This window comes from Bolinopsis microptera, chromosome 12 (assembly GCF_026151205.1).
Source record: "Bolinopsis microptera isolate Bmic1 chromosome 12, MBARI_Bmic_1.0, whole genome shotgun sequence".
NCBI lineage: Eukaryota > Metazoa > Ctenophora > Tentaculata > Lobata > Bolinopsidae > Bolinopsis > Bolinopsis microptera.
This window is the reverse complement of record NC_087083.1, coordinates 308,068-335,268: the sequence shown is the minus strand read 5'-3', so window position 1 is coordinate 335,268 and position 27,201 is coordinate 308,068. Positions and strand designations below refer to the sequence as shown.

Here is a 27,201-nt window from a genome sequence, read left to right as displayed (position 1 = left end):
AAACCATGGGACCCATCAGAAACCTTCCCTCGCAGAATATAACTAAATATCATAATAATTATGAGTGCGCACTTTATAACTTTAAGAGCTGACGCAATGTGGAATGGGCCATAATAAGCTTCATTCTTAGGTGTATTGTACATGTGGGATTTCAGCAATGGTAGCTGAAGGAGGGACAACTTCACATTTATTGATATTGGCCCACCCTTAATACTTGCAGTTTTCGAATGAAAATGCCGGGAAAAAAGAAAGAGTTTTGACTATACTTATCTATCTTTAGGTAAACGAAAAATTCTTTTTGAATTGTAAAATATTTTAAAAAGTAGTCGTTTTTACAACGTTGTCAAACGAGGGGCAAAGAAGTAATTTTGTAAAACCAAAACTTAAGCATTAAGCAAACAAGACATTTTAAAAAATAATTGCACAAACCCTACGTAATATTGTGAACCGTGTATGCACCTTATTTAACCATTAAAATAATGACTCTTAACCTGCAATCGTAAACTGAGAGTCGTTCAAAAACGCCTGTAGATTATAAAGGAGCTCTGATAAACTTACATATTAATAAATTAATAACACAACTATTTGCAACTAAGAGTAAGATAAAGAAACTGCAGCATTTTATAACCCGTACTTCAGAAAATCTTACCAATCAGACCTTATAATATATTATATAGAGAGTAATGATAGTTAATTAATTGATTAATTACGGGACATTATAATTACTTAATTGATCATAATTACTGGATAGTACTGAATATCGTATTTAAAGATGTCCGATCTCAAATTGTATAAACTTCTTGAAGAGATGCACTTGCAATTAGCACTTAACTGCTTCACTGCATCCATCATCCATGCGGCAAAATGCGACTTCCGCAATTAATATCAAATTGAATTTGATAACGAGCAGCCGTTCAAACTTCAAGTGTGCCATATTATAATCTCACGGACTTAAAACTATGCTTCTAAGTCAATAGGGATTTCTTATCGAGAATTTAAGTGTTTCCTTAATCATATCATACCAGCCATACCTACCCAACCCACAATAATACCAGACATACCAGACATACCGGCCCGCTTCCACAAAATATGTTCAATCCTTAACCAATCCAGCACGAGTAATACCACGTGATTGACAACCTATTATACCTGGACAATGGACATATGGCACATGTGATATGAGAAATGGAGAGATTCTACTCTGAGGCCACTGCTTGTAGTCCACATGTCCCGTCTGGACAAACAACATCAACAACTGCATCGATAACTGCAGGGGCTGTTTCGACAACTGCGTCGACAACTGCAGGAGCTGTTTCGACAACTGCATCGACAACTGCAGGGGCAGCATCAACAACTGCATCGATAACTGGTTCGGCTGCATCAACAATTGCATGGACTGCATCGACAACGGCAGGAGCTGCTTCGACAACTGCATCAACAACTGCAGGGGCTGCTTCAACAACTGCATCGACAACTGCAGGGGCAGCATCGACAACTGCATCGATAACTGGTTCGGCTGCATCGACAACTGCATCTGAAAAGTTGGTTTGTGTTATCTGATTTACATTGCTTCATTTCTTAAATAGCCATCTCCCTGAAGCTGAGATGCTCATGATTTAGTTTTAAGGAAACGCAAATTATAAGGACAAAATCTTAATACAAAACCAATCAAAAGGCTTTGAATAAACTGAGCAAATGAAATAATGATCTACAGGTTCCTGCTTGCATGCACATCTACAACAATCTTTAGATTTGACTGAAAACTGTCGCTCAGAATTAATAGAATAAGAATCAAATTTGCACAGCAATAAACACAAAGACATCATCCAATATTTTCGAAAAGAAGAACAAGAAAACTATAGTCAATCACAACAAAGCAATTTCAGGATTTATCACTCAGGATATCACTCAGAACAAGTGACAATAGGTTGCTTTATTCACTTAGAGTTGTCAGAGTAGAATTCATCTCCACAGCTACAGCAGGAACGTCAGCGATGACCAAGGTGTCAGTAGCCTTCACATGTGCATCAGCGATCGCCCAAGCTACTGCAGTCATCGGGGAAGCTTCAACAGGGATCACAGATGCTGCATCAACTGTTGGAACTTCAGCGATGGCAGGCGCTTTGATAGTGAGTAAATGTGCATCAGCAATCTTCCATGCTTCTGCAGTGTTCGATGGCGCTTCAGTGATGGCAGGCGCATCAAGAGGGAGCAAAAGCTCTTCAGAAATCTTTAAAGCTTCTGCAGTGTTCGGTGGCGCTTCTGAAACTGTTCTAACTCAATACATTGCTTCAGTTTTCAAAGTTAAATTCTTGATACACCGAGGAAATTTCAATAAAAAATATTCCAACAAAAAATTTAGCAATTATCGATGCAATGGATGCAATTCTAAATTTTCGCAAAGTTAATAAATTGTTATTTTAAATTGGTACAAAAAACCCATGCATATGAGTGTGGTAATTTATAAATTCAATCATCTTTATCTAAAAGCAAAAACATGCAAGATGTACATCAAAAGAGGTATCTTTAAAGTGGAAAATAAGAATGCTGAAAAAGTGCATCAAGAGCAAATTACACAACAATGGCAATGCAATCACGACATGGTACATGTTAACAAGTTATTACAATAATGATCGATATCACGGATGTAAACAGACACAATACAGTTTACAACATGCAGTTAACAGCAAGAACTTCTGTGTAGAAATACGTAAAGTTAAACTATTCAAGGTAATACTTCTCATTAAAAATACTACAACTAACATACAATCCGAATGTTATAATATAATGTATGATCTGTACAATCCAAAGCGTGAGCGGACTAGCAGACATTATATATTGCATTATTATACGTTCAATTAGTACATTTTATACGTCAAAACAAGTATATGTACAAAGAACCAAGTTTTTGCTTTTGAAATGATACAATTTAAGTGCGAATCTGCAATCCCCATTTTTGTCCGTAAGTGTTGGACATTTAAAACTTACCAATTCACATTTTAAACAAAAAAACCCTGACATACCCTAGGCCCTGGATCAACGAATAGGGCACTGATGCTGAGCGCACGTGCAGGGCTAGCCGCACACGTGCTGTGCGCGGCTCTGTTCATGGTGAGTTTTCAGAGCTGGACACAGCACGTGCAAGTAAATACCAGCACGTGCAGAGCCGCGCACAGCACGTGCAGCACATGCCGGGCGCAGCACAGCATCTTTGTGCACGTGCATACCTTGACAAGGTTACAAGTTGAATGTTCGTTGTTCACAAACTGATTTTGGAGGAGAATCTGAAAATTCAATCACTGAATAATCAGTTTTTAAACGATAATACGAAGTTCATTTTAGTGCCAAAATGATCGACATAAAAAATAATAGTGCAGTGGCCAGCAATAGCAGCAAATCTGGGGAAACTTGGTGGACATTGACTTTTTTCACACAATTTGAGTATGTTGATTTCAACATTATGTTGCAGCTCATTGTGGTTAATCTCAATGTTGGAGTGATGTTTTTCTGGTGCACAAAACACTGCAGTACGGTTATGTTGAATAATTGTGGTTAATGGGTCATCTATGTGGCCACTATGGTGGTTAAAATACCAGTTTTAGGGTTAACCACCATTTTGAGATATACTATTATGAACTGAGTAGTCATTATATTGAGATCATATCATGGTGCAACTATCACAAAAGTTTTCAAACCTCATGGGGGGCATTTTGTGGTCCTAATGGTGGTTAAATTGAAGATGAACGGTGAGCTATAAATATTGCTCTGATTATAGATGTATAGTGGTGGTATAGTGGTGGTTGTTCATTTGTGCATGGATGATAATTTTTTATCACAAATGTGCAATTTAATAGTATGGTTGATTTGAGGTGGTTAATATTCGTAAAAAGTGCTAAAAAGATGGTTAAAATGTCAAAATTTGTTGTTAACCACCAATCAAAACATTATTAATGATTTTAGTCAACATTTCATGGTCAACAAAGGACATTTGAAGGGTCTTGATAAAAGTTATCAAGAAATGTTGTCATAAAAGTGGTTAAAAGGGCTATATTACTTGCTAGGCTGTTGAACAAGGCATCTATTAAAGTGAAAATTAACCACAATATGAACTTCAGATAATGGTTTGCTATCCAAATGAGTGTATATTTGTTTGCAAATGCATAATTGACCCCAATTTCATGCATTCCGATCAATGTGCAGCTAAGGTGGTTAAAATGTCTCGAAAATACCCTATATTTGCACTAATTAACCATTTTTAGAGCACATATTAGCTTTGTAAAGCTATAGCTGGCCATGCTACATTATCTAGATATAACTACCTGCTCATTTATATGACCAGAAACATTGCTGAGTCCTATGTTGCGTCCATCATGGTTAATAAAGGTCTAAAATTGACCAAAATCAGTGTTTTTGGTCGTTTTAACCGCCATACGGCCACACATTTTGTTGCATTATCTTTAAAATCACTTATTATCCTTCAGCTATCTCTCATAATCAAATATCAAAACAAAATAAGGCACCAAAAGGTCAGATTGTGCTGAATAATGGTTAATTTGTGATGGCTTCTGTTGACCGAAGGTCCCAAATCAACATGTTTTAACCACATTATGGCCACATCTAAGGTTTTTTGGTATTGGGACCATAGCCAAAAGTTTTGGGCACCTGGATGGTGTACTCTGCTTTTGGAATTATGGTGATATCTCAATGCTGTGCCATTCCAGGTGGTTAAGTACGCGCGCGCGCGCGCACGCATACACTTTTGGGTTTTTTTAATATACCACAGTTGGTGGTTAACCGTTTTACATTACACCTTCACTAAAAGTATTGGGCACTCTAGTAGTGACATAATATATAAAGAAATTAAGCATAAACTAAATATGTTGGCCTACAGATGGTTAAGTACGCGCGCGCGCGCGCACGCATACACTGTAACATAAACACATATAAACCACTCCACAGACCACATTTATTAACCTTTTTAATTTCTTTCTTCAACTATGTGTCAATGAACCGTTTCTGTTCAATAATGACCATCAATTTTAACTGTAACACTCATATCTTCAGTGTAGTAAGAGTTTGAGTGTTAGAAGTACAAAAAAATGTCCACTAACAAATCAGTCATATTTCGACTACTTAACCACCTAACTCAGCAACAAAATGTTCTGGGATTTATTTCGTTGCACTATCATGAAGCTATGACATTTTTGGACCTATGTAAATATTCAGATTACTAGAATTCATAATTTGTGATTTTTAAGGGGTGGTCAAATGCTTCAAAGTGGTGTATTTCAAAGTTTCCCCAGATTTGCTGCTATTGCTGTGGCGTTTATGTGAAGCTCTCACGAAGATTTGCGTTATGATTTAAGGGCACTGGTGTAGGGAACAAAGGTTCATGCAATATGCTCGGAGACTGTCTGCCTGAAGAAAGAGTGAATTTTGCCAGATAATTAAAGGTAAGCTAGATATTATGTTGTGATATCACATGTTTAAACATACGATCGTAATTTTAAATGGGAATTTTATGTAATAAAATTACATGTTATATAAAAAAAATTACATAAATTATGAACATAGATAGCTTAGCTAAGATGATAAAAAGTAGCAGAGTTTTATACATTTAAAAAGTATCACTTAACCAAAATCACAACATTGAATATAAATCAATTAACTTGTGAACTTTACGATCAGTTTCAAGTGCCGGATCTTTTGAGTTAAAACACTAGTTTTAAGTTAAACGTCACATCTGAACGGACACGTGATGCATCACGTGATATATCACGTGATGAAAACTAACATGTGATGTAAACTAACACGTGATACAAACTAACACGTGATGTAGTGATGTAAACTAACACGTGATGTAAACTAACCGACGAAGGCAGCAGCAGGTGTAGGAGGAGTGTGCCATGACTGGTCGGCTGCTTTACGTGCGAACATCAGGTTACTACCTCTTTTAATGTTACCAGAGTTCCACAGAGCTGTGCAGAAGGTTTATTTTTAAATATTATTTTATTTAAAATATTATTTTATTTGAAAAATAACAATAAAACATAATTTGAGCGTTCATTATTTGTATATTATTGTATATTTAGTAGAAGCTTGTTCTTTTAAGTTGATACATTTTTTGTCAAAAAAATTGAATAGGGTACAGTGTGATAAATAAAATTATTTCTTTTTGTTTGAGATATGAAGTTGACGTACCCTTGATACAAGCGAACCATCCCTCCTGAGTACCCTGTACAGCAGGGAGATCAGATACAGCTAACCCGCAGTTGTTAACCGTCATTATCGTTGTAGTCAACTGAAATAACAGCATTTAAATAACTGAACGTATTGCTGCTAACACTGACTTTATTTCAAAAAACGTAATGTGAAATTAGGTGCTAATCAACAGAAATCACAGCTTTCTATTGGTTGTTTCAACGCAAGGTCTCTTTGCAACAAAACTTGTGGCATACTAGAAATGCTTAAGGATAACTCGATCTCTATCTGTTGTATCACGGAAACTTGGCTTAAATCTAATGATCGGGCAAAGTTTGCCGAAATTCGTGATTTTGGGTTTGATATTATCAGTGCCCCTCGAAGAGGTAGGGGAGGTGGTGTTGGTTTTCTCTTCAACCCCAAAGTGATTTCGCCTGTACGCAATGATGTTACTAAATATTCATCTTTTGAAGTACTTGAATGTGTCATTAAAACTGCTGGTGAGGTTATCAGGCTATGTGTAGTTTATCGCAGCACTCAGGCCAAAACAAAATATGATGAAACAAAAATATCTAAGTTTATGGATGACTTTGATGGATACCTGGACAATCTTCTGCTTAAAACTGGCTCTCCAATTATTTGTGGTGACTTTAATTTCCATGTTGAAGACATAAACAATAATGTTGCCCAGAACTTTATTGCTCTTTGTGAGAGCAAAGGCTTCCTTCAGCATGTCGACTCTCTTACTCACATCTCTGGTGGGACATTGGACTTGTTATTTACTCTAGGCTGTGTAAGTGACTCATTGTCTGTAACAGATATAATGATGGTAGAGACAAGCACTGGAACCAGCTCTGATCACTATCTAGTAAGTTTTCAGATCCCAGTCGCATTCGATTTTCATAAAGCTCGTACATATGAAGAAAAAGATGTCAGAGAGCTAAGCCAAATTGACATTATAGATAAGTTCAGGGAAGATCTGTTTTGTTCAGAGCTTAACCTTTCTGAATATCAATCCTTAGACGAGGCTGTGAACCTTTATAAAAATGTCCTTGAACAGGTGCTGGACAAACATGCCCCACTTATTACGAAACGATTTACTGCTGAAAAGTCTGATTTTTGGGATGAAAAATGTCAAATTGCTGTCAGAGAGAGGAGAAAAGCAAAACGAAAAGCCAAAAAGTATCCAGAGAATGATGAGTTTAAAACTACTCACTTTGAAAAGTGTGTTGACGCAGAAATCACCATCAATCGAGCTAGAGATAGCTACTATGATAAACAGCTCAGTTCTTGCAAAGGAGACTCGAAAGGGACCTACAAAGTCATAAATAAACTTTTAGATAAAGAATATGGCTCCAACAAACTGCCAAATGGTGAAGATATCGAAGTGGCTGAAAAACTCAAGACTTTCTTTGACAAAAAAGTAAAAACCATTTACTCTAATATTGAGAAGGAAATTCAAAACACTTCCCTTAACGGTCAAGGTACCAAAAACTCTACTTTGATAGAGAATACAAAGTGTAGACTTGATCAGTTTAAGGAAGTCTCATTATCAGAACTTGAAACCTTAATTAAGAGTCTTCCCAATAAATCAAGTGTACTCGATGCCAATGTGGCGCTGGCTCTTCAAGAACTGCTTACCCGAGCTTCTCCCAATCATCTATTACATCGTGAATGAATCACTAAGAGTCGGAAAGTTTCCATCTGCCCTAAAAGAAGCATCTATTAGGCCTGGACTCAAGAAACCTACCTTAGATGTTGATGAGCTGAAAAACTATCGACCGATTAGCAATCTAACCTATCTGTCCAAAATACTAGAAAAAGTAGTTCATTGCAAATTAAATGAATATGCTGATGTCAACAACCTATTTTCCCCATATATCAATCAGGCTATAGAAAATTCCATAGTTGTGAAACTGCAGTTACAAAGATACATAATGATATTCTAATGATGATTGATAGCAAATCGAATGTTGTGCTTCTACTCTTAGATCTATCAGCCGCTTTCGACACCATAAACCATAATCTCCTTCTTACGAAACTCAAGAATGCGTATGGTATTACAGAACTAGCACTCAGCTGGTTACAGTGTTACCTTAATAATCGCACATTCAAGGTTAAAGTTAAAAAAGCCACATCTTCTGAATGCTATCTGGATATTGGTGTACCTCAAGGATCCATTTTAGGACCACTACTGTTCATATTGTATACCAGAGATCTTGAGGAAATTGTCACAAAATATGGTTTCTCGATACATTTGTATGCAGATGACACACAGGTGTACTTTGCTTTCGATGTTCACAGTTCTAATCCTGATTTAACAGCTGTGAAAAATTGCTTTCTGGAGATAAAGCAATGGATGACAGTTAACTTCCTAAAACTGAATGATGAAAAAACAGAGTTCATTGATATAGGACCATATGTCAGCCCAATCCATACAATGGATTTAGGAGACCTCTCAATCTGTCCTGTTAGCAAGGCCAAGAACCTGGGATTCCTTTTCGATCACCAAATGAATCTGGACTCTCAAATAAATGCTGTGTCCAAAGTATGTTATTTGAATCAAAGGGACTTATCAAGAATCGGTTCAAAGCTTTCCCATGAACTAAAAGTTCAGTTAGTTCACTCCAATATTCTCTGTTTCATAGACTACTGCAACTCAGTCTATTATGGTATAACAGAAAAGAATCTCCATAAGCTACAAAAGATACAGAACAATGCTGCTAGATTTATTTTTGGTCTTTACGGAAAAAATATACGTGAACCTATCATGCATTACCTCAAAAAGCTCCACTTTTTACCTGTTCGGTTCAGAATCAAGTTCAAAATATCACTTCTGGTCTTCAAGTGTCTTAATAACATAGCCCCTCAGTACTTACAAGGACACATCAATCTAAGGGAAGTACGAAGACAAAGTTCCAGACTAGATGATGACTTTTATTTGTTGAAAGTTCCTCCTGCTCCTCATTTCAGACGAACGGATGCTGCATTTATGTTTTGTGGACCAAAAATTTGGAATGAACTACCCTACTCAGTGAGATCATTATCATCTGTAGAATGTTTTAAAAATGCTCTAAAGACGTTTTATTTCCACCTAGCTTTTGATAATATTTCTAATATTTGTCCATAAAGTCTGAACTGATATGAAAGTGCATAATTTTGGGAACTTCATGCAAATATTTGTTCATAAAATCTGAACTGATAAAAGTCCATAATCTTGGTATTTCAACACTAAGTCTCGCTTGAATGACTTAAATGTACATCTTTGTTGGGTATATTTTAATGTCGAAGCGTGTAATAAATGTTAGAATTTATTATTTATTATTTATGAATGTAATATTTACATGGGTATTGGGTAGTTACATATTATTTTGAAGAGTTCGAATTTTAAATTTTAATTGTTAAATTGAAGCGCAAACTAAACATTAAATTTGAATATTCAGCCAGCTATTAAGTATCAATGTTTGAAACACCAAAATATCAAACATTTGTAAAAACAGCTACCTAGTTCTATAGAAACTTTACTACAACTGACCTGTAGTGGGTATGATAGGAAGCTACCTAGTTCTATAGAAGTTACACTACAACTGACCTGTAGTGGGTATGATAGGAAGCTACCTAGTTCTATAGAAGTTACACTACAACTGACCTGTAGTGGGTATGATAGGAAGCCGTGAATAGCAGAAACAGGAAGAGTAGTTTTACCTTCTGCCGGGGCTGGAAGTCCTAACTTCTTGTTTATCTGAACAGGTTATTTATTATTATCTGAATAAAATCCTGCAAAATAAGGTTTAGGGTCTAGGCGTTTTGTCAGGAAAATAAACAAATTATGGAATGAAGAACATTCCAAGGTTTCTATTAACTTAAAATGTCAAGAATTACCAACTGCAACCTGTCAACTATTACTAACCTCCATTTTCTCGACTATCTCTTGAATGAGAACCTCAATAGCTTTACCAGATACCTCTCCCAATAAATGTGGGATTATACCCGCGTAGAACCCTAACAGACCTTCCTCACTGAGATAATAATTATAATATTAATAACTAAAGATATAACGTGAATTATCAATTAATATTGATTATTGAAAAACTTTTCACGATAATATTCAAGCGTGCCGTGATGTCCCCTCTGATAGCAGAGAAACTTACAATCTTAATCCCTGCAAAGCAAAGTAATTTGCTCAAATATTAAAATACCTCAACTCAACAACCAAGTTGAGATAAAACCGTTTAATAACTAAATAATTAATTAATTAAATAACAAATTTACTGCATTCCTCAACTCACGTGAAGATAGTAGCAATAGCACCAGTGACAGTACTGTACTTATCCTCTCCCCCAATAAGTGAAACTATCATCCGGTTTGTAACAACTAACAGAGGATGCGATGTTATCACTGCTAGAGCTGTTGCTGCGCACTGCCTCCCTACCTAGTCAGGGTTTACTGTTAAAACCTATTTTGGTAGATCCATTGACAGTATAGTATCCTGCTGTCCTACATTGTCAAAGTTTTTTATAGGTTTTACTGTTACTACATCTGACCGATAAATATTTATTGATAAAGTGCTGTATCAAATTTTACTTTATTTCTTATTGTATTTATTTATCTGACCAAAGCTGTCCACGCTTCAGCTGCAGAGGGTAATTATAATGACGTGCTTCTTTCATTTCTTAAATGATAGATATAAAATGAATCATAATTAATCTCAATCTTAGTACAGAGTACCTTAGTTCCCAAAAATTTGTGTGCCATTATATTGAGCACAATTTATTTGAGCCCGAAAAATTTGGGCAGAAAATTTGAACTCATTTGGGCGACCGAAAATTTGGGCACAAATTCTTCGAAAAATGAACGATTTCCACTAAAATTTCAGTTAGATATTTGCCTTAGTTCATTATTATTCCAGTCATTTTGCTTTCAATTTTAAGCATGTAGGTGGTAGTCTGAGTTGTTTCACATTATGAAATTTACGATCTGCCCAGTAACTACTAAAAAATACTGTGATGATGGGCACAGTACAAAATGATAGATATACAATAGTGATATTTAGTCTCTCAATCAAATAGTTTAGTCTATTTACACTCAGCATATCTTATCATACCCCTTTCACATACAATTATCATTATGACGCCTCACCAGATGGTCGAAAGGTTTGAAAGAAAATTAGAAGGTTTACATCATGATCTATCAAACTAAGCGGCACATACGCTTAGCTTTGGGGGAAACAAAGGTGTACATAATTGTGTGTAGCGAACTACTGTAAAGTGTAAACCCGGACCAAAGGTCAAGTCTAATTTTAATTAACCAGCTAATATGACCCATCATCTACAGCCCCTGGACATATCTATCAATGGACTGGCTAAGAAATTCATGCGCAATAAGTAAGAAGATTGGTACGCGAAAAACATAGTGTGTCAGCTCAATGGAGGAGTTTCATCAGACAGTGTGAAAATTGATACCCGCTTGACAGTGATCCGTGAAGTACACGCTCGTTGGATCAACGAACTTTTTGTATATTTAAAAGGGAGGCCAGATGACATAAGGAAAGGCTTTGAGAAGTCGGGTATAACTGATGCTTGTAGATCAGACTTTACGGTGGATGATAATCCATTTGCAGATCTTGTTTAAATCTCTAGCTATCCGTACCTCGCTCTAGCCATTTGTTTTATTAGTAGCTGTTACCTGTTCCAGTTATTTCTATTCATTTAAAATATAAGCCTTTTTACTTGGTGAAGCCATGAATGACAGATTAGAAAACTAAAATTTCAAATATTATTTCACTTGGATATGAAGAAAAAGCCATCTTTCTATAGATTTCAGGGCCACAGGCCAAATGCCAAAAGTTTGGTTAGCAAAAAATTTAGCAGACGGAAAAGATGTATGCAATTAATTTGGTCTGCAAAAAATTTGGGCGAGAGGCCCGCTCAAATTTTTTGTCGCCCAAATTTTTGGAAATTAAGGTACTATAAGAACTGATCAATTAAACAATTAACTAATGAACTTTAAATGAGTTAATGAGTTTACCTCAGAAGCAATCTGTTCAGGAGGACACTTGCTAGTAGAAACTGGAAGTGCCGCTAACACCTCACTCCTGACAGAGTTTGTAATGAAGACCCCTCCTAGTCGGGGTGTCAGACCTCGGTAGAGGACTAGGCGGGATCCTTCTTTGTCTGCCTGGAGATTAGCTAATTAGTTAAAGAGTTAGTTTTTAATTAGTTAATTAGAGGGGATTACACTATTTACTAGTGGCAGAAAGATATAACGTTATCTCATATATTAAATTTCTTCCCATTCAAATGTCTCCCTTTAAAAATTGTTTGCAAAAAAAGGTCGGGTTTTCTAAAATTGTCCTCATTGGTACCAAATTTCCTCGCAGTTGCCGTGTTTCTGGATGTAGAAAGGTTATTTAATATGATTAATTTATCATTGCAAACGTGGAAATTTTTTATAGATAATAAACTCACCAAATATTTCATGTATTTGAAGATGTTAGGATAGTAATAACCCCCAGAGAAGAAGAACATGCTCGGTTGCCTGAACGTCGGAGGAAGTGGCTCGTAACCAACCTGGAAATATTTTACTTTGTTATTAATCAATTAAGTAATTAATTAATTAATTAAGTTATAGTGATAAGAACACGAATAATCAGTTTGATGAAAATTCGTTAACTGTGATCGACGGGTATTATATACAAAGAACACTAACCACTGCTTGATTACCGGTTAATTATCGGTTAATTACAGATTAATTAGTAATTACTGCTAATTACAGGTTAATTACTGCTAATTACCGGTTAATTACTGTTAATTACTGCTAATAACCGGTTAAGAATGTATAACCGACTTTATGATGCTTCTACTAAACACTACCTTACTTAAACATAGTAAACTGATACATTACAAATTCAAACTACCTTTAATTGCAAGCTTCGTTTAACGCTGATTTAAAAGTTTGATTACCTCTATCTCGAAAACTCCTTATTTACTTATTTGAGCAAGTACATTTATATACCCTTATTCAATAAGTGTAATATTCCATTATCTCCTAATATCACAGGGACATGATATTACAAGTGCACATACAGTACAAATTGATAGCATATTTCAAATGCTTCACATAACAAGCAACTAGCTGTGACCTGTTAACAATACAATACATATAGCTAACTATACATAACTATACATATAACTTAATATAGCTGAATAACGGTGACAAATGTTCTTATAGCCGGAGTACTCCGGCTCATAATGTAGCCAGATCGGGAAACAAAAAGTTAATGACTTCCCCGATTCCTCCCAGAAAGTTAAATGAGGTTTTAAATACTTCTAAAGTTCTAAATGACTATCAGCACCAAGGTATTTTAGTATGTCACCGCAATCATACTAATCATATACCTCACATGATATTGCTAGTGTTTTGCAGGATTCTTCATATTTGGGGAACCTAACTTATGACATTCGGTAAGCTTTTTAACGACGAAACGAAACGAAACACAGTATTTACTACCCCGCTACTATGCGACAAAGATATTGTATAAAATATAAAGAAATAATTTACACACTACGGTGCCCATGTCTGAGCGGCTCTCCTCAAAAAACTTTCTTTCCTCATCGGAACAGAAAGTTTTAATTAAATTATGAAAATTTTGCTTTATTAGTAAAAAAACTTTTCTTGTACAACAAAATATTTTCTGTTTTATTACTTAGCTACCTGAAGCAGAATGGAGATAGTATGGAAAGGCTTGCAAATCAAAACTTGTGCTAAACTGCCGGCCATTCTGACGGTAGGGTTCTTGCCAGCTTCCGAGCGTAACATTCGCACTATGTCACCGTCTACATTAACCATGGCTATAAACGGGCTGCTTTAGATGCGGACCATTTGGGTGTTAGGTGCAAATTATGCGGCAAATTATGGGGGGAGGTTTTGATTTTTATTGTAAAGTTTTAAATTATACAAAACAATAGAGGAAATGTTGTGTGTGGAAATTGAAGCTGAGTCGGTTGGTTAGTCACGAATTATTGTGGTAAACTAAAGTGAGGCTTTGTGGATATCTGTACTCTTGTGACCTTCAAATCCACAGACAATACTAATAGGGATTTATTGAATAGGTATTTTGCATAATTATTTTAATTCATTCTGTGAATTACCATAAAAGAGCAATATATCATTAAATATCATTTGAAAGCGTAATTGTATCACATAAAAAGCGTTGTTTCTTAAAAACAAAGAATTAGATCAAATAGTGTTCTGAAAGTGAAAAGTATAGAGCATACTCAGGAGAGTGACCTCTTCACTAGAAGCGCACTTAACTTGCACTAAATGTGCAGTAAATGTGCACTTAACTTGCACTAAATGTGCATTAAATGTGCATTAAATGTGCACTAAACGTGCACTTAACTTGCACTAAATGTGCACTAAATGTGCACTCTACATTAACTCTATACTAACTTGAATAAGTATTTTGACGACATTGACCGGCTGTAGAAGTGCAGTGTACACACAGTTCACAGTAAGGTCACCCACCGAGGGTAAACCCCCAAAAATCCTGTCCATTGTCCTTTGCTAACACGGGGGAGGTGGTTAGTTTTCATAGTGTGCAGATATTTGCTGGATTAAACAAGAGTATGGACTTTCGACGAGAGACGAAGAAATGTGTTTTATGTTGAAAATATTTTTTTCTGAAGAGATGGAAAATGGAAATGGGGTCCTTACCGTACGAAAAATAATCATTATATAATTATTATAATTTTCTACGGTTATTATACCTAGATAATTGCAATTTATGACAGTTTAACACTGATCATACATACTGATCGAAATGACATAATGAAACAAAGTATTCAGATGGTTTTTCAGTACAAAACTATGACCACTGCATGATAGAAACAAAACATAAACAGTAAACATTGATATAACTAGAGCTATCACTGAACTGATTTCATGATCAGGAAATTTAAATTTATAACATTGCTACTGAGGTTCTGCATTTTCGATAAGGAACGTTTTAGCCACTAGATGATATTATAAACTTATTAAACTGTATACGTAACCTATTTTTAATGATAACGAACGATGTGGAATATCCATTTCAATTGTTTGGTATGTCTTTGAACTAGCAAAGACTTGGTGAGATAATGTTGACCATGTTGGCACAAAATCAATACATTTCAAACAAAGAACGTTCTCAATCAAAGAAATAAATAAATTACTGTTTCAAAAACTGATCAAGAAAAGGAAAATTGAAAGCAGGCAGTATCAATCCAACGTTAGGAATATTACAATTAAAACTGGCAACGTTTAATAGTATTTACTTTAAATATTATATACAAGATGGTCTTTAGTGTTACAACAATTATACCACAATAAGCCTAACGACTCCTAAATTGAAATGCATCTATTCGAATGAAGAATTTTGAGATTATTCGTCGTCTTCATCCTCTTCATCCTCTTCTTCATCATCTTCATCATCTTCATCTTCAGGTTCCGCTGCTTCATCTACTAGAGCATTACGCTCAGCTCTTATCTTGTCTAAAATAGAGAGTTCAGTAAATACTAGCTTGAGATGAAAAATATAATTCTTAAAGCAGATGTACCTATGAAAGTTAATCTACTTTGTAATTTCATTTTAATAACAAAATCATTCATTGAATCAATGAGACAGTTTTAAAAAACTGTAGTATCTAAAATATAATTTGCAGTTAAAATGAACTCACCCCAATCGATTTCACCAAACTTGGGCTTAAATAGATCAGACGCGTATGCCTGAAAAGGATGGCAATTTAAGAATGCTGAAGAAACCGGTCCACTTTTTAAATTAAATTTTGTAGAACTCAAGGAATTTCGGGGAACACTGAGTAGCTTCAACAGCAGATTTAAAATAGGTTACCATAGCAAGCATTAAAGAGCAGACACCAAATCCAGATGCAAAGAACAGTTTCTGTTGAACATATGGCCAGGGATTCTCACCATCAGGATTTCGAGGAGGTCCATTGTGAAACCTGTGAAATAATAGAGAAAATGATTTATGAGGGAGTAATTAATAAAATATCCCCAGAAAATGGTACAGTACAAACAACTTGATAGTAATCAATAGGGTGTAATTTGAAGGTTTTACCTTCTCATGCAAGATCTTTGAGCACCTCTAACGCTGGACATTAATCGTGATGCAAGCACCCTTGAAGCCATGACTGTCAAATAACAATTGGGGTAAAATTTTACAACTTATGACAATGTCATCTGAAACATAAACATAATCAGCAAAAACTTGGAGCAAATAAACAAAAATCACTAGTAAACAGTACTGTACACCATGTGAAAAATTGAATTCATCGGTTTTGAGAAGTAATTATGCTAGTTGGTAATGATCAATTGTGTTTGGACACACAGTTGCTGAATACCTTAGGCTGGTGACCAAGGATGTGAGGATTGAGCCCCTTTTAACACCTATAGAATCGGCCAACTTCCAACAAAAGGGCAACAATGCTGATAAGGCTAGGCTTGATATATCAGCAAGAGGAGTGTGGAGCACATTTGAGAGGACTTTCTTTGATGTGCGCATTTTCAATCCTAAATCGCCTATATATCAAGGTAAGACCATGCCACAGCTCTACACTCTGCACGAGAATGAGAAAAAGAACCAGTACATGAACCGAGCAAAGATGTACAATAAGCATGAGAGAGAGAAAGAAAGGAAATATGGAGACCGCTGTGTACAGATCGAAAAAGGAACCTGCAATGGCCTTGTATTCTCGACCACCGGAGGTATGGGCCCACAGGCTACCAGGATACAAAGGATACAAGGATACAAGGATACAAAAGTGATAATTATTTTATTGAGTTCACAATAGTTATAATTCTGAAATAATTTAAGTTACACACTTCTAATCATTTACAAATGTGTAGGGATAAAATAGAAATGTTATAATATAATGCTATTTTCTTTAAGTAAATCAAATTTGTATGGTTCATGAGTTTATTTTGAGTTCCTAGAGCATTATGCACTTGCCAGTATTTGAGTGGAAATCTGGGCTCTTATAATAGGCTGTATATTGTTCCTTAAACGAGTGGCAACACTTCTGGCAGCCAAGACCAGCCAGGACAAAAGCCTCATCATGGCAAATCTTAGACTTCGTTTGCGATTTGAGCTACTCAAAACAGTTTTGATTGCAGTGAGAGGACACAGAGGACGGTATTATGAGAAAGCAATACCTGTTGACGAACTGGACCTAAAACCTGTTGACGAACTGGACCTAAACCTTGCACACACCACCAGCGATGAAGACAGGGGTGATGATGTTGATGATGAAGATGAGGAAGTTGATGATGAGGTGGAGAATGTAGAGGAAGAGGTTTCAGAAGAGTGAGCTGAAAAGAAGACAAGATTCTATTCTAATTTATTGATTATTATATTTATTGAAATAAACATATAATATCCATTACTCCAGGAGTGATGACAGGATATATATACAGTTACCATGTCTTTTATCTAATTTTTATCAGCAGATTTATAAATCTGCTGTTCATTTGTAGTTATTACCTTGCTAGTTATGAGTAAATTTTTGCCTTCCATCAATTGAGTGCAGCTTTCAGTTTTAAAATTTTCAGTTTATTCAGATTTTTCGTTTTCGATATTGCAAATTTTTAATAAATCATGTTCAGATTATGGTGATAATGGATGTAAAGGTACTTCAACCGAATTAACAATCCAACCGTGTGTATGACGTGTCCCAGTAGCCAATCATAATATATGTATTTCTACCGGTGGCACATACTGGATGGCGGTTAGATGAGTACACTACTCTCACAAGCATCTCGAGTCTCTCGGTGATCCTGCCTCCACACCACACTCAGTCTGGACTCCCTTCCGGCCGACCGAACTATTTTCCTAATATCTCCTAATATAACTTTGATCGAACAAGCCTAAATTCATGATGCACTATAAACTTGATTTGAGACAGAAATTTTAGACAATTTATCTGCTTACGTGTAATTTCAAACTCTTATCAGTTACCATGTCTTTTATCTAATTTTTATCAGCAGATTTATAAATCTGCTGTTCATTTGTAGTTATTACCTTGCTAGTTATGAGTAAATTTTTGCCTTCCATCAATTGAGTGCAGCTTTCAGTTTTAAAATTTTCAGTTTATTCAGATTTTTCGTTTTCGATATTGCAAATTTTTAATAAATCATGTTCAGATTATGGTGATAATGGATGTAAAGGTACTTCAACCGAATTAACAATCCAACCGTGTGTATGACGTGTCCCAGTAGCCAATCATAATATATATATATTTATTTTTTTAAAGAAAAAAAAAGTACATTCGAACCGAGTGCAACAATTGGAGAAAGGGTCATTCGTCCCCCTTGTATTTACCACTACAGGAGGAATGGCACCGGAGGCCAAGCGTTTCATAAGGAGACTTGCTGTGTAGATAGCCACCAAGACAAAGGAGGACTACAGCCAGGTGATGTGTAACATCAGGACACGCCAGAGCATGGATATAATGAGGAGTGTGCTAGTAGCAGTTAGAGGTGTACGTGGAAAGGCAAAGAAGGCATGGACTGCCCCTATATCCAATGTCTCCTTCAACCTGATACCTGAGGAGAAGAGCTACGAGGGATAGATGATATCTATTGCTCAGTATTTACGATTGTGCTCTGCCAATTGCATCACTTGATTTAATTTATTGTATTTAATGTAATTTATTAAAAAATGGCACACAATTGTTATGAACAAAGGTTTGGACACACAGTAAGACGGCACAAATACAGGTGAATTCTTCGTAGATTTACGATAATTGGTAATGATATTTTGAGTAAACTGTATTGATCCTTAATGATTAACCATGGCCTTTCCACAATTCCCCGTTTAAGTGATTGATTGGGAACTGGGTTTTACTACCCCAGTTAATGTTTACTAAAATAGATATTGAACAGCAATTTAATAAGATAAAAATCGTACCAGCGTACTTTAAAATCTGTATAATTCATGAAATTAAAAGTAGCTATGACCATTATATTAAGAGTTAAATATATTGTTTATATTCCCCATCATGGACTAGTGGCTCAACAAAACTGCGTCGGAAATTAAAGCTCAGCTAAAGCCTGAAGACTATTCAGTCTTGTATAGAAAATAACTACAGCTACCAATATGTCCCTCACAAACATGGTCCAAAACATATCAAAACACACACTCAAAAAAAGTTGTCAACCGTTGCTCTCATCGGCACAATAAATTTGCCCGTCCTTTATGTAAAACTTTTTGGTCGGTTCTGCAAGTGCCCGCTTCTTCATGTCCTGTACCAGATCTTTCCGGAGCTTCCTCTGTTCGACAGACCGATCAGGGCTCAAGAAAACTGTCTTAAACTTCTCACTCTGCCGCAGGTTCCTGGCATTCCTCAGAATCTGATTAACGATGAGCGAGTTTGAGGTGATAACTTTAACTGGTCGCATTGAGTCAACCGTTTTCTTTTTTCCTATTCTCTGAGCCTCTACTTTTGGCTTTATGCCAATAGTTTCCAGAACTTCACTGACTTGAGATTCGAGCTTCTCTTCGTTTTCCTCAGGCAGACCGAAGATAAGAAGGTTCCTGCTGCGGTCCTCCTCTGCAACAATAGTCTTGACTACAGACGTCAATGCTTCCGGGCTGATTACTGGAGACTGTGCTGGCAAACTTTGAACGACTGAGCTGTAAGATTGGAACTCCGCTTTCACTGAATCAGCAACTGAACTTGACACAGTTTTCTTCAACGCTTCAAGTTGCTCAGTCTTGCAAGCTGATAGCTCGGCCTGAACACTGATAACCTGCTCTTGCTTCTCAATTAACTGACCCTGAAGTCTGGTCAACACATTCTTATACGCTTCAACGGTCTCCATAAGATAGTTCGTATACTCAAAAGATCGACCACACACATCGACAATCTCCGGCTTATTCAGTCTGTTGAAGTTCTTAGCGTCCGCAATGTCCTTTAACTTTCCGTAAGGCTTGCAAAATTTCTTCAGAGTCTCTTTGCTCCAGGTGAACATCTCATTCCACATGTAATTGATACTTTCCAAGTCCAAATCTGCCATCGTAAAGATCAGCACAACAAGCTAGCAGCGCAGTAGCGGTGTGAAGTAAGTATGACGAAGTAAGTATGACTAATAAAAACACTTTCATCTGTATATCAAAGGAGCATATCCTAGCAGTTTGACACGGTCTGACTTGTACGCAGGGCACCTAAGTACAAACAAAGGTCAAGCAGCCACTCTTAGAACTGAAGTAAAAGAAATGGTGACTTAAACTCTGTTAATATTAAAGACTGTTGCTTTGTTGATGAAACCTCCTCAGTTGACCTTGTTGTGGTCAATTATCTGTGCTCTGCGTAGTGCATCACACGAATCAGTTTTTAATCTATTAACTTATTACACATTTGTGCTCTATTTAAAAAAATTGTTTGTTCAGGCCATGACCTTATAGTCAGCCAATTGGCTATTGCTGAAATTGAATGTAATTTATATTTTATTTTATACTTTATTGGTTTTTTTAAAAAAATTTGGTGGGGCTGAATCGGTTGGAGCAGGATGATCGTGAATCATGTGACAATCAGAAAGAATGGTAATCACAAATTGAATAGACTAATTAGATTTAACTCAGATGTGACCTAACATTTTATACATCTAATAAAGTCCTTTGTGTGTCCATACTTTAAATTGAAAAAGAATTTCGCTCCGGTTAAACCACGCACGATCAGATTTCCCTACGATGTACTTGTACCATTAATTCCTTTGAGTGAAAAGTGTGACTTGAAAAAAGTGCATCATATTTACATAGTATGTTTTTTATAAATGAGTAGGATTCGTGCATGGTATAAAAATTGACGATTTATTTGAATAATGTAGTTCCGCACATCAACAATAAATGAATCCAGAAAATTGCGGAAAATAAATTTGCGCGTTGCGAATGAAGAATTTCACAAAAGACGCTTCCTATATACATAATTATATGGGAGTGGTCTATATTGCGAAGGAGCAGACTTTTGTCATAAAGCAAGGCCGTCGGGTCACCTCATATATCCAAACCCGACTACTTATTCCTTAATTGACGATGTCAATTCATCTCAGCTCGGCGCGGCGCAGTAGCGCATCTCGCCGATGTCGCTGTGAGAAGCCTCATTGAGTGCGCGGCGCGGCACAGTAACGCATCGCGCTACAAGTAAAGCTATTATGTTCATAAACATAAATAAAGATTTGGCGAAATGACAGGCTGAGCGCCGCCCTGAAATAACGCATACAGCTATAAACTTATTCCCTACAATCTTTTTGCCTCCAGCAAGAGCTGTAGGGAAAAAAAATTGAAGCTGTGTTTCACTTACAACTTAGACACAATTTACTTGGAGGACTTCGCCGCTTCAACGCGCCGCGCGAACTAGCATTCTTGCTTCGCATCGAAGTAGCATTCTTGCTTCGCATCGAAGTAGCATTTTTGCTTTGCATCGTCGTCGATCGTTGCTCTGCTTCGCAGAGCTGAGCAACGATCTCGACGGATTGACATCGTCAATCAAAAACGAGCCCAAATTAAATTTCTTTCTGTGCAATTATCAAATTGCACCAATATAAATAGACAACATACTGCAAGGCTAGATATTAGCACAAGCTCTTTTTTATCGCAGCTGTATAGTATATCCACAGATGTAAGGGTAGTTTACTTTCAAACCCGATTAAACAGCGACAATTGAGTATCTCACCGATAAGATGTACCAAACACATGAAAAGAACCCAGGAAAAGTTACTGGCTGGTGGTGGTATATAATTGGTTTACTATAGTTGGTTTAATTTAAACAGACGGCTCGACCTCGCGCGCGACATCAAGCATGATTTGCACACGTGGCGCATTCCAATGTTCAAGCAGCTACCACGTGACACAATTCAGCCAATCAAAGTACGTTACATGAATCCGCAAAGTTTTGACACACGTTGCATGCCACTTTTCGCGCCGAAGGCAAAGTTAAAGTTGTCCACATAAATGTATTTGTTAGTTAGTCAGTGGATTTTTAAAATATTTTCAAATTACACAACATAAATTTTAGTGTTTACAGTTTAGCCTGCAGGCCCTTACCTGGGGACTCCAGTGTCCACTGTCCAGGCTATAATGTTCATAAACATATAGAATAGAGATTCGGCCGAATGACAGGCTGAGCAGTGAGTCCAGTAAAATAAATTGAAGCATATTAGACTTTTGTCTAAAAACATTGTTGACATGATATAAACAATTTAAATTTTAACTTGGAGCCCCAAGACCAAGGGTAATTTTTGATTGTTAAGGGAATTTTTTGAATTCTTAAAGGGTTGATTTTATATAGGGTCAATGCTATATTATGTGTATATTGTTTGAAAAATTTTATATTAGACTTTTGTCGAAATGCACACGAGACTACAATAAGGAATTTTGAAGGAATACATGGTAATTTAACAAAACTTAACAGAACTCTTCATCCACGCCAACAATGCAATTTTTATTTGGTTAAAGTATGAGACTTGTCTTCAAAAATTTATCTAGACTAGCATTTCGGTGTGCATGTGCAAAAGCTTTCGAGCCTGTACATCCCTTGTATCACGTGGTGACCCCCACTGTCGCATCACTATAGTATCGTCTTCGACGATACAGGGGGAGCCGCGCACTTCATGCGCGGCGGGTCATACAACGTACGACAATACATCCCTTGCCTTGTAGATCAAGAAAACAACAAATTTCAAGAAAACAACAAATTTGTTACACGAAAAATGTTACACGAAATGGGAATAATATTTTACACATCTATTTGTTAATTCTGTAAAATGTGCAAAAATTAAATTTTCTCATTGAAAGAAATTTTTTGTTTAATTGAATCCTCATTATGTTAATTTACTGGGTCTTTAAACCTAGCATTAATTTAAATTTTTAAATTTTGTAAAAATATTTATGATAAGTATAAGATAAGTTTTAAACTAATTACAACACTACAAATCTATTACATTTATTGAGGACGTTATAGAAGGAGTTTATTTAATATAGTTAAAGGAGTCCTAACTCAATTAAACAATTAATAATCAATTAAACAAATAATCAAAGTTTTAGCACATTTTACAGCATAAAATTTAAACAAATGAAAACATATAATGCTCTTAGTGGTAAATGGCTGTTTGTTCTGAGCTGTATGATTTTTTGACAATCAACTAGCGGGGCAAGGAATGTACTGGCTGGTAGCTTTTGTACACACCAGAACGCTAGTCTGGTTGATTAATTAATTAATTAAGTCACTCTCCTCACGTCCGTAAATGGAGTTTTCTTTGTATCATGTATGATGATGTCTGTGTCATTGTAATTTGATTCGATTTGATTCGATTTCAAAGTGACTTGATTTGAATTAGTTTAACTTATTCATAGTATAGCTTATAATTAATAATTTGCCTAGAACCGTTTCTTTACATATATTAGCTTAGGATACAATGTTCGTACGAAAGGCTTCATATCGGTCTCGGTACACACCCCGTACTCTTGTTGCTGCCTCCTTCGGTTAGTTTACATCATATGTATTCGAATGAAATTCTAACTTTTTGTTTTGTTTCCTATCTGTTTTGTGTGATCTTTTAGATGTATACTTTGTTTTACTGACTAAGTCTCCTAGCATATTGCATAAATCGTTGTTTCCAACACCAGTGCCCTTAAATCATAAAGCAAATCTTTTCGTTTAAAATAATTATTCAGTGATTACATTTTCAGATTCTCCCCCAAAATCAGTTTGTGAATAACAAACATTCAATTTGTACAAGGTATGCACTGATAGGTTCTTCACATCTGGGTGCCCACTGGTTCCATTATCGTGAACCGGCAGTGGCAGTGGCGTGATCAAAACATAACAAACACTGTTCAGTTTCGGAAAAAAACATCTCAGCTGCTAAAGGCTAAAATTTCCAAAATTAACTTCCTGTGGGAGATATCATGGCTCAGTAGCGTGGCATTATCCAATCACAGCAACTTTGAGTTATTTGCTATTGATGCACCTTTTCAGCATACTTCTTTTTAACTTAGACATGCCTTTTTTAACATATTGTCACCTTCATGTCTGTAGTTCGCACTCTGATCTTGCTATTATGCTTAATAGAGATGATTAAATTACCATAACCCTATTCAGATGCATTAATTTTTTGCCAATTTAAAATCATAAGAATTTAACAAATGGAACAATATATTTAGTAAGAACAGTTTCAGAAGTGCCATCGAACACTGCAGAAGCATGGAAGGTTGCTAATGCACATTTGATGACTAAAACGCCATCAGCCACTGCAGAAGCATGGAAGGTTGCTGAAGCGCATTTGCTTTCTTTAAATGAACCTGCCATCGCCAAAGCGCCATCAGCCACCGCAGAAGCATGGAAGGTCGCTGAAGCGCATTTGCTGACTATTGACAAACCTGCCATTGCTAAAGCACCATCTTTCACCACAGAAAATTTACACAGTAGTACAATAATGAAAATGATGAATAATTTAAAGAAGCTTCAATCTGCTGTAAAGCATGTGGAAGAAGCGTGGAGGAAAGCTGAAGTGCATTTGATGACTACCAAAGAACCTGCCATTATTAAAGCGCCATCAGCCACTGCAGTAGCATGGAAGGTTGCTGAAGCGCATTTGCTGTCTTTAAATGAACCTGCCATCACCAAAGTGCCATCAGCTACCGCAGAAGCATGGAAGGTTGCTGAAGCGCATTTGCTGTCTTTAAATGAACCTCCCATCGCCAAAGCGCCATCAGCCACCGCAGAAGCATGGAAGGTCGCTGAAGCGCATTTGCTGTCTTTGAATGAAGCTGCCATTGCCAAAACGCTGTCAGCCACTACAGAAGCTTGGAAGGTCGCTGAAGCACATTTGATGTCTTTAAATGAACCTGCCATTGCCAAAGCGCCATCAGCCACTGCAGAAGCATGGAAGGTTGCTGAAGCGCATTTGCTGTCTTTAAATGAACCTCCCATCGCCAAAGCGCCATCAGCCACCGCAGAAGCATGGAAGGTTGCTGAAGCACATTTGCTGTCTTTAAATGAACCTGCCATCGCCAAAGTGTCATCAGCCACCGCAGAAGCATGGAAGGTTGCTGAAGCGCATTTGCTGTCTTTAAATGAAACTGCCATTGCCAAAGCGCCATCAGCCACTGCAGAAGCATGGAAAGTTGCTGAAGCTCATTTGCTGTCTTTAAATGAACCTGCCATCGCAAAAGAACCATCAGCCACCGCAGAAGCATGGAAGGTTGCTGAAGCGCATTTGTGCACAATTAAAGTAGAATCTGCAATCCCTGCTGAAGTGTCACCGATAACTGCAGCAGCTTGGGCAATCGCTAAAGCGCATGTGAACGCTATGTGAACGCTATGTGAACGCTATATTATGTGAATTAACTAAGCATAAATATTCGATAATGTTGAGTAGAATAGAATATCATTGGTATGTCTGAAATGGTTTGTAAATATATATATATGTATAAAGGAATGTAAAATAAAATTTATTGTTTCATTAAAAGCTTTATCGTTTCATTGCTACCAACAGGCTGGTGATTGCTGCCTGATATTGCTGTGGACATGGAATCTAATCTGACGAAACTAAATGACTGATAATCAGCCTGTGCCACTTGTTTTTAGTGATTTCCTGAGTCTTTTGTGAATTGAAATTGCATTGTTATATTTATAAACTTTTATCTTGTGAATGGAAAGGTAGAACTAGAGAATAACAGTAAAGTTCAACTAATCAACTGGATGATTCTAACTAGGATGAGCTGATGAAAAAGTCATTAAGCGTTCTTTCTGCACGATGCTAGATAACTGAGAGAAAAGCTAGAGATTGACAATATGGTGCCTGACACAGCTGTCCAAGAAAAGAAGTCTTGTTCATGGTATGTGTATTTTACTGATTGTAAACGTCATGGTATGTGTATCTTACTGATTGTAAACGTCATGGTATGTGTATCTTACTGATTGTGAACGTCATGGTATGTGTATCTTACTGATTGAACACGTCATTGCTGTCTTTTGTGAAACTCAAATTTATGTTTTTTGGCTCACTATTTGAATTGATGTTAAGTAACAGTTGAATTAGTCTTAAAGATTAGTATAGATTATTCTATCGTTTATAAGTTTATATTGACCAGTGTTGATACACTACAAATTATGATATTTTCGATTAATTACCTTTACAATCTTGAGTGAATCTAGTTTTTAGAACATTCTAGTTTATCTCCAGGCCAACTAATTTAAAAGAGTTTATTAACTTTAAACAAAATTTAAGAACATGAGACATGTATGCCTTTAAGGTAAACCATCACGACTATAACTAATAAGTATTGAGCTCAATAAAATCCACATTGTTACAATGTTACATAGTAACTGTTTCATAAATACTTGAAATTATTCTTTGATCTGGTTTTTTAATTCACAACTTTAGCCTCTACGCTAACACTGCCAACCACCATGATCACATGGCGGTCACATGTTGGTCACATGTTGGTCCCATGTTGGTCACACGTATCTGTATCTCATTCATTTGATGGCATATCTTTAAAGACTTATGTGAGTAAATATTCGATCAAATCGATCAAGTTCGAATAAATTTGAGCTTGTATTAAGCATTATCTAATACATGTAAAGCTTGAAAATGGTGAGAAGGCTGTACATATTTTCGCTATAAACCGGAGTGTTTTTTTTAATTGATAATTTATGCAGAATATGTCACGTCATGACTTGGAAAGGATAGAACAACTATGAAAACAATCTTTCATAGTGAACACTTGGACCTTACCAACAATATTCACAACAACTACTAAATAACTTATTTAAAGAGATAATTCCATCACTTTATTCCAACTATATTAAGACACAATTAAACTACCGGACTACGATCAACGATGTATGGGGACTTGCCACCCCATGGCAACATTAAAATACATCGACTCTGTTACATCGTTTCCTCAAATTATTTGTTATATAGTAGTGTTGAAAGTAT

The 27,201-nt window shown here is 36.3% G+C and overlaps 3 protein-coding genes across 11 annotated transcripts in view; 2 read left to right on the top strand and 1 right to left on the bottom strand.

Moving 5' to 3' along the window:
* Positions 1-356: 356 nt before the first annotated feature.
* Positions 357-27,197, bottom strand: LOC134824600 (mitochondrial carrier homolog 2-like). 8 transcript variants are annotated; one of them, XM_063836507.1, is made up of 12 exons: positions 27,168-27,197; positions 14,653-14,768; positions 12,669-12,770; positions 12,229-12,378; positions 10,491-10,633; positions 10,112-10,220; positions 9,851-9,943; positions 6,202-6,301; positions 5,871-5,978; positions 5,344-5,418; positions 1,942-2,268; positions 357-1,534 (listed from the first exon to the last, which is right to left on the bottom strand). In XM_063836507.1, exons 2-12 carry the CDS (start codon positions 14,755-14,757, stop codon positions 1,197-1,199), a joined length of 1,650 nt encoding a protein of 549 aa, XP_063692577.1. In that variant the 5' UTR covers positions 14,758-14,768; positions 27,168-27,197; the 3' UTR covers positions 357-1,196. The 8 variants fall into 8 exon arrangements, with proteins under 8 accessions (XP_063692577.1, XP_063692576.1, XP_063692580.1 ...); XM_063836506.1 differs by lacking the exon at positions 14,653-14,768 and adding an exon at positions 13,915-14,053 and having other exon boundaries at positions 27,168-27,194; XM_063836510.1 differs by lacking the exon at positions 5,344-5,418.
* Positions 23,521-25,725, top strand: LOC134824096 (uncharacterized). Of its 2 annotated transcripts, none has more exons than XM_063835814.1 (2): positions 23,521-23,737; positions 24,434-25,725. In XM_063835814.1, the coding sequence occupies exons 1-2, from the start codon at positions 23,671-23,673 to the stop codon at positions 25,570-25,572; spliced, it is 1,206 nt and encodes a 401-aa protein (XP_063691884.1). In that variant the 5' UTR covers positions 23,521-23,670; the 3' UTR covers positions 25,573-25,725. The 2 variants fall into 2 exon arrangements, with proteins under 2 accessions (XP_063691884.1, XP_063691883.1); XM_063835813.1 differs by having other exon boundaries at positions 23,522-23,737; positions 24,428-25,725.
* The window catches only part of LOC134824471 (uncharacterized), a 62,849-nt gene continuing 61,624 nt past the window's right edge, over positions 25,977-27,201 (top strand). The window contains exon 1 of the mRNA XM_063836375.1: positions 25,977-26,095. Within this exon, the coding sequence (XP_063692445.1) occupies positions 26,052-26,095 (44 nt within the window). The 5' untranslated portion in view covers positions 25,977-26,051. The remainder of the gene's footprint in view (positions 26,096-27,201) is intronic.

What these genes read in the sequence shown, in the direction of transcription:
- LOC134824600 (XM_063836506.1), bottom strand. Translation starts at nt 14,049, where the DNA reads ATGGTTAATGTAGACGGTGACATAGTGCGAATGTTACGCTCGGAAGCT. An exon ending in CTGAACAGATTGCTTCTGAG is followed by an intron (nt 10,634 to 12,228) that starts GTAAACTCATTA and finishes AACCCTGACTAG; the next exon opens with GTAGGGAGGCAGTGCGCAGC. An exon ending in AGATAGTCGAGAAAATGGAG is followed by an intron (nt 9,944 to 10,111) that starts GTTAGTAATAGT and finishes TAACCTGTTCAG; the next exon opens with ATAAACAAGAAGTTAGGACT.
- LOC134824096 (XM_063835813.1), top strand. Translation starts at nt 23,671, where the DNA reads ATGTTCGTACGAAAGGCTTCATATCGGTCTCGGTACACACCCCGTACT. An exon ending in TCTTGTTGCTGCCTCCTTCG is followed by an intron (nt 23,738 to 24,427) that starts GTTAGTTTACAT and finishes TAGTAAGAACAG; the next exon opens with TTTCAGAAGTGCCATCGAAC.